This window comes from Ananas comosus, linkage group 23 (assembly GCF_001540865.1).
Source record: "Ananas comosus cultivar F153 linkage group 23, ASM154086v1, whole genome shotgun sequence".
In the NCBI taxonomy this organism is placed as follows: domain Eukaryota; kingdom Viridiplantae; phylum Streptophyta; class Magnoliopsida; order Poales; family Bromeliaceae; genus Ananas; species Ananas comosus.
Genome location: NC_033643.1, coordinates 7,743,675 through 7,755,407, shown reverse-complemented (window position 1 = coordinate 7,755,407; position 11,733 = coordinate 7,743,675). Strand labels below are relative to the sequence as shown.

Here is an 11,733-nt window from a genome sequence, read left to right as displayed (position 1 = left end):
TGGATTCGGCGTGAACGAAGACGGTTCGTGGATTCGGATCGTGAGCTCGTGGATTCGAGTGGGCGTCGTGGATTCGACGTGATCGAGGCTTCGTGGATTCGAAGTGGTGACGTTTCGTGGATTCGGGACGTGGCGTTCGTGGATTCGGACGTGGGGCGTGGACAACCCGTTGGTGTGCGCGAGATCCGGAGAAGATAGAAGAGAGGTTTGAGTCCGTGGATTCGGTAAATCACCTTGTAATCTTTTATTCTTAGTGGATTGTTATTGCGTGTTGGTCCCGTGGGTTTTTTACTCCGAGTTTGGAGTTTTCCCACGTAAATCTCGGTGTGCTTTTTATTTTTCGCATTTATTTTTATTGCATCGAGATTTGTGGTTTTTTGGCCGCTCACCTATTCACCCCCCCTCTAGGTGATAGATACAATCTAGATAGATCCTTGGGCTACTCAAAACTTTCAGCTTTATTGTTCAGGCATATTAGCATCATGATTATAGTTTGGTTACTATTCTGCTTATCCTTTCTATTATGTCTGAGTTAGTTCTAGTGAAAAAGTCGGTGAGATTGGGGCCGAACCCATTGGAAACTTTGTTGTAATTCTCACACCACTATTTTCACAGAGCCGGGACCGAGCGGGCCGGCGAGCGACCGCGGTAAAGGTATCGCACCCTAGACAGTGGCCACCCGAGTCGGGCTTTACATTTTGTTAGTAGTATACCCTTTTATCATCTTTTGTATTTGATAATTTAAGATGTTCATGTATCAAGTAAAGAAAGAAAAGATTGTAAAGTTTATTTTGAGGCATTGTGATGTAAAAAGAAATGATGCAAGTGATGTAATGAAATGTAAAGAATCATGAATATGAAGGTTAAATGCAATGCATGTGATCAAAAGAGAATCATAGTACTTGTGTAGATATTTAGTTCCCTTTCTTTCACTCATGGCTATTGCTTACCCTCGTGTAAGCCGTTTATGTATGTTTCCGCTAGTGCACTTCTTGTTTGAAAATGTACAGGTGATGAGACTTGGGCGTATAGGGAAAACTCTGTCCGTTTGGCGTCTGTTTGACGTGCTTGGCCGGTCCAAATTGGTATCGGTCCCGGGGCGTGACACGTACTCCCGCACCGTTTGGTTTCCTTGCCTTAATTTGCGAAAGTCCTCATTGATCTTCCGCTTATCGCTTTCAGGGAAATACTCCATTAGCAGGATCTCCCGGAACGTCTCCTAAGTCATAGTAGCCGGATCCAAAGACCGACCATTCTTTACTCACGTCCACCATGATCGAGCTGGCCCCTCTAAACAGTGAGCCGCCAAACGAACCTTGTCCTTCTCGAGGGTGTAGATATCCTCGAACAACGCCTCCATCACGGAAAACGACGACTCCATCAACCATGGGTCTTTCACATCACCTGAAAATGTCGGAGGATTAAACCGTTTGAAGGCCGTCAATACCGCCGACGACTGCTCCTGCTCGGCCTCAAGTGCCTTCGGGATAGGAGCCGAAGAACCTGAAGCCGTCGGAGGAAGAGCCATCACCGGTGCCGCCGCCACCGGCGTAGGTGCTACAGGTGTAGGAGGGTCCTGAGGTACAGGTGCAGCCGCCGCCGCCCGTTGAGCCACCAACTCATGGAGCCGTCCTATCTGCTCCCCTTGCTGTCGCATAGCCCCAGTCAAAGCTGCTACTTAGGCCCGCAACTCTCGGACTTCATTGGATCCAACTTGCTCGGGCACCTCATCNGCTCTATTTGTAATGTAAGAAAAAGAAAATGTAGAGTTAAGTAGTTTTTGTTTTCTACTTCATTCCCTTACGATGATGTTTTACATTGAGCTGAACCATCAGTGATAGATACCGCGCTATGGAAATGACGCCAGCGAACGGCCGAGCGAAGGAGAATGTGATGTAAAAAGAAATGATGAAAAGTATGTAAAGAACTATGAATGTACAAGTTGGATACATGTATGTGATCAAAAGAGAATCATAATACTTGTGTAGTTGTTTAGTTTCCTTTCTTTCACTCATGGCTATTGCTTACCCTCGTGTAAGCCGTTTGTGTATGTTTCCGCTAGTGCTTTTCTCTACTTGAAAATGTACAGGTGATGAGCCTTGGGGGGACAGGGGAAACTCTGTCCGTTCGGCGTCTGTTTGACGTGCTCGGGCCGGCCCAAATTGGTATCGGTCCCGGGGCGTGACAAAGAGCCCTTCCCTTTCCTCCTCCTACGCCACCGCAGCCAACGAGCTAGAGTTCCGGCGGTTGCTAATGCTTAAATAAGTGTTGGTAAATTAGCAACACTTTTTTTAGGTTATACCGACACTCTTTAACTGTCACTATATACCTAGCGACCCCACATATAGCAATACTTTTTAAAAGTGTCAGTAATTTAGCTAGCAGCACTTTTTTTGACATGTACCGACATTTAAAAGTGTCGTTATACACCGTTTTTGTTGTAGTATCTTTACAATATAAATATAAGCTATATATGGTAACATCCCCCCTCAAATTGATGTTGGGTAATCAAGAAGCATCAATTGGCCAACAAGAAACTGATGACACTGTCGAGAGAGGGACTTGGTCAATACATCAGCTATTTATAAGGATGTGGAAACATGTGGAAGAGAAATGGCACGAGCGTCCACAGCTTCCCGAATATAATGACAATCCACTTCAATATGCTTGGTGCACTCATGGTAGACTGGATTAGTATATGAAAATAAGGAGAGTCAAGATTTAGAGTGCGAGAAGGTAGTTGATTAATAAGATAAACTGTTGTAAATAAAGCTTCTACCCGAAAGATAGGTGGAACTAAAGATTCAAGTAACGAAGTACGAGCCACTTCTAAGGGATGACAATTCTTTCGTTTGGCCACACTATTTTGTTGAGGCGTATATGGACAAGAACGTTGTGAGAGAATACCTTTTTGATTCAAAAAATCATGAAAATGCATTTGTCATGTATTCTCCACCAGAATCAGATCGAAGAACCTTAACAATAGTAGAAATTGAGTTTCAACATACATGAGGAAGGATTTAAAAACTGAAAAAACCTTAGATTTAGAACGAAGAAAATAAATCCAAGTAAACCGACTATAGTCATCAATAAACATCACAAAATATTTATACTGAGCATGAGAAATAACAGGTGTGATCCCCCACACATCACTATGAATAATATCAAACTATTTTTTTGCATGACTACCAGCAATAGGAAAAGGAAGTATTTTACATTTTCCCAACTTACAAGCAGAAAAATCCAAAGAAGTACGAGAAGAACAAAATTGATCTTTATTGCCCAATAAACTAGAAGTCCACAAATAAGATAGAATATTAGAATTAGGATGTCCCAAACATTTATGCCACATTTCACTTTTATTGATAATAGTAGAACAAGCAACATGTTTAGAAACGAAAAAATGGAGTGGAAACAGTCGTCCTAGTTTATGCCCCTTCACAATCATCGTCCCTGACACTTGATCCTGCACATAACAACCATCACGAGAAAAATGTACGTCATAGTTATTTTCTACTAATTGTCCAACTGAAAGAAGATTATTAGATAGTCCAGGCGACACAAAAGCATTGTTGAAAGTTGGAGTAATATCTCCAATAGCAGTAATAGGAATAGTGTTTCCATTAGCAACCTGGATATGTTCTGAACCACGGTATGGGCCGACATTGTTTAGCAAATTAACTGAGCTAGTCATATGATTTGATGCTGCAGAATCAATAAGCCAAGACTTAGATAGAGAATTACCATTACCGTGAAGTCCTAGAGCTGAAAAGGCCGAAATAATCATTTTTTGCACCATTTCAAGAGTAAGGACTATTGGTTTAGCATTGTGATTGATTGTTATTGAGGTCCCAACTAGAATTTGACCTGTAGAAGGATTGGTAGTAGAAGCTTGAAATGCAACAGTCTGGCGATTTTGGGGCCGAATTGAGCAATCTTTGATGATGTGTCCAGGCTTTTTGTAGTAATTGCAAAATTTCTTAGTACAATTTGCAGCAATATGACTATAATTCTTGCAACTAAAGCATTGAACCTTACTCATATCCCTGCCTTTGCCTTTTCCTTGAGCCAAAAATGCCATAGGTGCTGTAATCAACTTTTCTTGTTCACTTGAGTGAGAAGACATTGTTCTTCACGAAGCAATTCACCAAATCACATATCCACTGAAGGAGAAGGATGAGGACTCATCAAATTAGAATGAACATTCTCAAAACCTGACCGTAGCTTCATCAAAAACTGGTCACGCTTGCTAACCTCATAAACAGCCAATACATCATTGAGAGAATCTTTGGACACGGTAGCACGAACAATATCTAAAAATTCAGCCCATAATTTTTGCAAACCAGAAAAGTAATCTTGAATAGACAATCCTCCTTGAGTGTAATTTGTAATCTCACACTCCAATTGAAATTTTCTAGCTGAATGTGTTTGATTGTAAACCTTTTTTAAATATGCCCACATGTCTTTAGCAGTTTTATATAGATGTGAATTAAGAACAAGTTGAGGATCACAGGATCCAATAATCCAAGACATCACCCTAGCATCTTTGACTTTCCATTGAGACAATTATGTGGCATCTGTAGGAGTTGGAATAGTGCCATCTATATGTCCCCATAACTCCTTTCCAATGACAAACAATTGAAATTGAAATTCCCATGTGGTATAATTCTTTCCAGTAAACTTAACACAAAATTTAGGATTGCTACCCGACATTTCAATGTAACGAGAATAGTTCACACCCAAATAAAATTGAAATTTTACCAAAATCGTGAGCTTCCTTTCTATTAGATGTGACTCGAAATTGATAATCGACTTTAGTTTGGGATTTTCGACTCGTCGGTAGTTTCACGGTGCGACAATTTGAAAATAAGTTTGTGAAAGAAAAATGAATGTTTGTGGTGGGTAGCGGCCTGAGCCAGTAGCCCACCATTGACATTCACCAGCAAGTGCAGGGGGCGGAGCCCCCTGCGGTACGGATTGGATTGGATCCGAAACCCATTAAGAGTTTCCTTTCTCGTTTTTGCCCTAGAGGCGATTGATGGTGGTCGGTTGTACTTTGAACATTATATTCCCTCTTTTTTTCGATAGTGAAGTTCTCTCCTCCCTCGCGCGTGATTTTTTCCTAAAAAGGGTTTTCCAAGTAAATTTGTGTGTTCTTCTTTTTCTGCTTGTGGTTTGTCTATTTTGTGTTCTCCATTTTCTTTTTTGTTTGTGCATTTGTCATAACAAACTGGTATCAGAGCTCTAGGTTCATTGATTAGGGTTCTTTTCATCAATGGAGTCCATAAAATATAATCTCCCTGTACTCGACCATAGCACACGATTTACGTTACGGCAAGTGAAGATGCGCGCAATCATGGCTCAGATGGACCTAGAAGATGTGCTACTCGGGATGGAGAAGATGCCCGCGTCCCTCGGTATGGCAGAAAAGGAGAGGATGTGTAGTATACTGAACTTTAGCAAATTGCGAGGTTCTAGTGTAAGAATAGTATTTTAAACTATTCTAGATGTTTTGAGGGTTGTCTGTATTGTATCTGCCTGTTTCTGCAGCTTATTAGGCGCGAGAACGGGCTCTCGACATCAAAATCTGCGAAGTGCAGATTTTAGTGTTGAGTACCGGTACTGGATGTTGGTACCGATACCCTGTAGAGTGCCGAAATAGGCTGCTCTCGGGTTTAAGATTTGGGTTATTGAGTACCGGTACTGCATCGAGCTGGTACCGGTACACCGTATTAAACTCGAATGTCTTGCACTCGGGTTTTGTATGTCTGAGGGCCGGGTACTGGTACTCCAATTCGAGTACCGGTACTCAATGCAGAAAACTGCAGTTTCTACAGTTTGCAATTTTTTGGAATTTGAGGGGTCTTAAGGGAATTGTTACATCATGTATATGATTCCCCCTTTCCCCACATGCCCCCCTTTGTGCTGAGGCTTGAGAGAGGTAGAGGTGGGTTTTTCTCCCTTTCTCTCTCTAGGATTTCTTCTCCAAGCTCCTTTGCATGTGGGTTTTTATCTCTTTTCTTCTTCCTCTTCATGGTTTCTAGCTACTTGGACCTTGAAGGAGGCTTGGAAGTGAAGAAGAGAGCTTGTTTGAGGATCTAACTCCAACTCTAGCTTGGTTGGAGCTTTCTTTAAAGTTAGTATTCTTCTTGTAACATTTACTTGTAGATTTTGCAAGATTTGGGGATGAAAACCTAGTTTGGAAAAAAAATTATGGTTTATTTTGGGGTTTCTTGATTATGTACCTTTGGGGTTAAATTGATGAGTGTAGAACTCTTTTTTAGGTTGGATTTGAAGCTTTATAGCTTCGATTTGGACTTTGGACAAGGTAATCTTGGGTAAGGTTATTTTCCATCTATTTTTGACTTGATTTTTTGTTATTTTTGTGGGAGGTTTGTTAGAAGCTTATAACCCTTTTAGAAATTCTCTTACGGTACTAGAAGCTTGGTAGACAATTTCGTTCGGAGGAACGAAAAGGTTCGAAGGGTATCCAGTGGGTTTGACCTCACCAAAATAGGTGAACTCCCTCTATCTCTTCAACTTTATTTTTAGACCTAATTGGATGCATATTCATACTAAATATGACATGAGAGAATTTTTGAATACATCACTACAAGAAAAACAAATTTTGGCAGCGACTTTTTTGCGGCGACAAGCACTGTCGCCACCTATGTAGAAGATATAGTGGCGACAAATAAATGTCGCCGCCAATACATAAATAATGGTGGCGACATATAAATATCGCCGCCAATACATAAACAATGATGGCGACAAATAAATGTCACCGCCAATACATAAACAATGGTGGCGACAAATAAATGTCGACGCCAATACATAAACAATGGTGGCGACTTTTGTCGCCGCGGAATATTTCCATACATCCCGCCTTTTTTTCCCTCCTTTTTTTTCCACCAACCAGCACCATTTTTTTTTGTTGGACTATTATGCCCTTACTTATTCTATATATTATATGTGCTGAGAAAAAATTCCTAAACCCCAAATCCCTAAATCGCTAAAGCCTTTGTCTGTCACGCCCCGGGACCCAGCGGAAGCCCGCCCGGCACGTGCCCAGACCCGCCATACGTCTAAAACGTATAAGGCGTCTAAAAATAACAATAATAAAAGCAATAATAAGAGACATCTAGGAGTATCAGAGTATAATAAATGTCTAAATGCTACAACCAGGGATAAGGATAAAACTGTAAATCCACTAAATAAAACATAAAGTGATACAAGGAAATCCTAGATACAAGTGCTATAGGTAGATACATAGGTGGTCTCTATACATGGATACAAAAACCTCTCACTCTCTCAACTACAAAAGAAAGAGTAAACCACCTAGGCAAAGTACCGCTTCTCGCTAGCTAACTAAGCGATCCCCTTGCCGCGATCCCGTGCCTCCGCCGGTGCAGAAGGCTCTGAAAAGTAAACCATAAAACAGGGGCGTGAGAACTATTAAAAATAGTTCCCAGTGGGCAATTACTGACTTCAGTGAATGCACCACGAGGCCCAAAGCTACAAAAGATGTCAGTGACTATAAAAGTAGCAAAGAGAAAGGTAAGTAAAAATGTCACTTACTACCACATGATATCTCTACTTAGCATAATTAGCATAAGTATGAAACAACTATGTATGAAGTAAAAGTCTTTAACTATCATAATGTTCACAATGCGAAATAGTAAAGTTCCGTTGTTTACTATTCTAGTCAATGTCCAAGTAGTACACTAAGTCATCATCTGTCCATATGTCATAATGAATACTCAAAGTCAAATCTGAAGAGACCCACCCGAAGGCTGTCTATGGCCCTGAGACCCACCCGTAGGCTGTCTGGCCGATGCCGAGCCTAGTGGCCCCGTGGTAGTCATCATCCCCACTCTAGGAATGAGCCTGGCCCACGGCAATCCACTTCGGCGCCCAATCCCGCACGGCGAATATGATTCGCGATGGCCATCTCCGGAGTGCCGGCTTGTAGGGAGCGACCCTCACAAGCATGTGCGAATGAGCACACTGGCAAGTAGTCGTATATCCTATCACAAGTACCAAGTCCTCATGTTTAATAACATGGAATGTATCGAATGTCCCAAAGGCCTGTCTCTATGTCATCATGTCTCTAACATGGAATATATAGCAGATGTACAATGGCCTATCATCATGTCTCTAAGTTGCATTTTCATAGTTTACTAATTCCAAGTGCCCCTTTATGACACTTTTGTTCAACGAGTCCCAAGCATGGCATTAATATATTCATGATGCATAGTTCACTCAATTCTAGCATGGAGACATGTTCTCAACTTGCAAAACCAAACACTATCCACAATGCATGCAATCTACATATATAGCTCTACTATATGGAGAACAAATTTTACGATACATGAGGCATGCATGTTAAGTGTTCTAGAATTCATATAAATCATGTTTAGCATGAATTTGCATTCAAAAATACTTTACAAAAAGTTTAGAAGGCATAGGGGCCATTTTGCCCCATTTTCATGAAGTCAAACCCACCAAAATCGACTTCTTCGTTTCGCCGAACGAAGGTATCCACAAGCTTCCTAGTACCCTAGAAACATCAAAAATAGGGTCACCCAAACGAAACGAAGAGCAAATAGCTCAATCATTAAGCTTCTCAAGCTAGGGTTGGGAAAAACTCACCTCAAGTGAAAAACCCTCTCTTAATCTTCAAATGGAAGGTAGGGGTCTTCCAATCTAACCTATATAAAGGTTCCAAACCATTCAAATGAGATCAAGAAGCCTCAAATCAAGAATCCCCAAATCTAACCCTAAAATCCAAAATCTAGGGTTTAGACAAGCAAAAAGCTCCAAAACCAAAATCTAGAGGAAGGAATCTTGCCACTTACCTCTAGGATGTTCCAATCCAAGCTCAAAATCTTCTAGGGTTGAAGATTGATCCACCACAAAGCTCCAAAAGCAAGCTCCAAGCCTCCAAAGGTGAGAAATGAGGAAGAAGATGGTGCTCCAAGGCCTCCAAGCAAGCTCCTTCTCCTCTTCTTCTCCTTCTTCTCCTTCCCTTTCTCTCTCTAGAAGTGTAGGAAGAGTGTGAGGGAGAGAAAATGAGAGTGAGAGGGGAGGAGAGGCTGCCTATAGCCTCTAAGGTAACAAAATTCACTTAGGTCCCTCAAAAACTCAAATTTACATCAACCCGGTTTGGGGAGTTTTCGCCCAAAGGGACCGGTCTCCCCGACCTGGGACCGGTCTCTCAGCCTGCCCCCGAAAATCCAATGTTCGGGAACCGGTCTCCCTGCGCGGGACCGGTCTCTCCCCGCGCAGACGCGCTCGGGGACCGGTCTCGATTGCCAGGGACCGGTTGCCTCGCCGGCTGCGCAGCACTGTTCACTGGGGGACCGGTCTCTCCTATCAGGGACCGGTCCCCGAGAGTAAAAACTCTCAGGACTTTGCCAAAACTCTCGAGATCGAACTTTTAGGCCGGTATACCATCGATGGCCCTCCACCAAGTGTGGAAAAGTTCGGAATACAAATCGAACACTCGAACCTCGCAATTTGCAAAGGTCCCGTGTGCTACATTGTCTCTCCCACCGCCCCCCAAATCCCTAAAGCCTCTGTCTCTCCCACCGCCCCTCAAAGGATCTTCCAAGGCGAGGCAGGCGGCTACTTTGGTGAGCTCGGCGAGGCAGGCGGAGGGCTCGGGGCGGGACCCCGATCGGTTGCCCCGGTTGCTTGGCGAGGCAGGCGGAGGGCTCCAGGCGGAGGGCTCGCGACACCCTGGGTAACATCGTACTCCGCAAGCTCGTCGGCTGCCCCGGTTGCCTCTGCCACGACTACGATCACATCATCCCCTTCTCCAAGGTTTGATCCATTCTCTCTCTCTCTCTCTCTCTCTACATTTCGTGCTAAGAGGGAGCGATTATATTGTTATCGAGGAGATTTATGCCATAGAATGTTGTAAAATTAGCTCAAAATTGCTAGATAGTGGTATTACATTTAGACTGTTGTGTAGAAGATCAATGATCTTACCTGAGGGAGCAATTGTTCTGTAGAATGATGTAATTTAGCTCACAACTGCTATGTAATGGTAGTCGGTTTAGACTGTAGTGTAGAGGATCAGTGATCTAATCTATTATTCTCGGGTGGTGCAGATTATGTTGATGTTTCTCCTATTTAGCAATAATAGAATGATGTAATTTTTGCTGTTGACTATATTCAATCTGATCAAAATAGCTAGTTTTGGGGTATTAGATTCAGACTGCAGTGTAGAGGACACTACACCACAAATCACTTTTGGTGGCACTTTTTTAGTGGCTTTTGTGAAAAAAGCCAGTAAAAATTAATTATTACTGGCACTTTTAAATAACTGCCCTTAATAAATTAATTATTAAATTTATTTTATTTTTTTAAGAAGCTGTATGCCATATTAGAATTCCAATAAAAAAAAACCGCCGGTGCTGGGACGCGCTCTTTTTTTTTTTGGCTTCGTGCGTAAGGGGAAAAAAACCCTGTTCAAATAAAAGCCCCTGGTCACCTTGGAAAACCCTAGCTACTTTACCTCCATTCCCGCACCGCCTGCGCGCCGACGCCGAGCTGCAGCGCTGATACGCTGAGGCCCTGCGCTCCGGCCACGTCGACAAGCGCCACGCCCCCGGCTGGCCCGCCCTCGCCGCCCCCGCCGATGCCGCCGCCCTCCTCACCACCCCCCTCTGGCTCGCCTCCGCCCACCACGCCGCCCTCAACTTCGCCCAGTTTCCGCTCGGCGCCTACCCCCCGGCCCGCCCCGCCCTCCTCCGCCGCCTTCTACCCGACTACCCTACGCCGGCACCGATGCCGGCACCGGCGTCGAGCCACACCACTTCTTCCTCGGTGCGTTCCCGGGGATCGCGCGAACGGCGGCGTTCGCGGCGGTGGCGGACACGCTCTCGACCAACTCTGGCCACGAGGAGTACCTCATCGAGGAGCTCCGCGGGGACTGGACCGGGGACGCAGAGATGGCGCGTGCGGAGTTGGGGTTCACGGCGGAGGTGCGACGCGCGGGGGAGGAGATCGCACGGTGGAACGCCGACCCGGCGCGGCGCAACCGGTGCGGGGCCGGGGTGCCGCCCTACGAGCTCATGGCGCCCACCTCCGGCCCCGGGGTCACCTACCGCGGCGTCCCTAATAGCATCGCCATTTATTTTTAATTTTAATTTTAATTTTAATTATTATTACTTTACTTTTATAAATTTCTTTCTTTTTTTTTTCCTTGATACTGTTGCAAATAGAAAATGAGAGATGGCAATCGCTTCTCTTCGTAAGAGATCCCCACATGGCTCAGCAACGCGGCTGTGCTCCTTACCCCCGCCCGCCTGGATCTTCGGTTCAACTCCCTCTCTGGCCCCATTCCCTTCACCTTCTCTGTTGCAGACCTCAGATTTCGATTGCAACGGCAATAATGTTTTGTCATCGCTTCTATCTCCATCAGACTCATGCAAAAAATGAGTGGCAGGTGTGTAGCATCATACGTTCATTTTTATGTTATTCTCCTGCAATTCTTATACAAAATCCTCGTAATTAAATTGATCAAAGGTTTGAATTTGATCTTTGGTTTTGCTGTCGTGGCCAAAATACTAAGTTATCATAGTTTCTTACATTCATTTAGCTTTATTACATGGTTGATGCTGGTCATGTTTCTAGTTTAAACTCTTAAAAGAAATTCATTGAACTGTGGATGTATTGTAAAGATGCTTTCACTTGTTGGTCTCCCTTGGTATGGTCATTTCGTAG

At 43.7% G+C, this 11,733-nt stretch overlaps 1 protein-coding gene across 1 annotated transcript; it reads left to right on the top strand.

The window, feature by feature from the left end:
- On the top strand, positions 5,357 to 11,164 carry LOC109727978 (probable lipoxygenase 6). Its single transcript, XM_020258222.1, has 4 exons — positions 5,357 to 5,439; positions 5,551 to 5,632; positions 10,606 to 10,833; positions 10,929 to 11,164. The coding sequence occupies exons 1-4, from the start codon at positions 5,357 to 5,359 to the stop codon at positions 11,148 to 11,150; spliced, it is 615 nt and encodes a 204-aa protein (XP_020113811.1). The 3' UTR covers positions 11,151 to 11,164.

Coding starts and splice junctions, on each gene's coding strand:
- LOC109727978 (XM_020258222.1), top strand. CDS start 5,357: ATGGCTCAGATGGACCTAGAAGATGTGCTACTCGGGATGGAGAAGATG. Junction 5,440..5,550: donor ATGGCAGAAAAGGAGAGGAT/GTGTAGTATACT, acceptor CTGTTTCTGCAG/CTTATTAGGCGCGAGAACGG. Junction 10,834..10,928: donor GCCACACCACTTCTTCCTCG/GTGCGTTCCCGG, acceptor CTCATCGAGGAG/CTCCGCGGGGACTGGACCGG.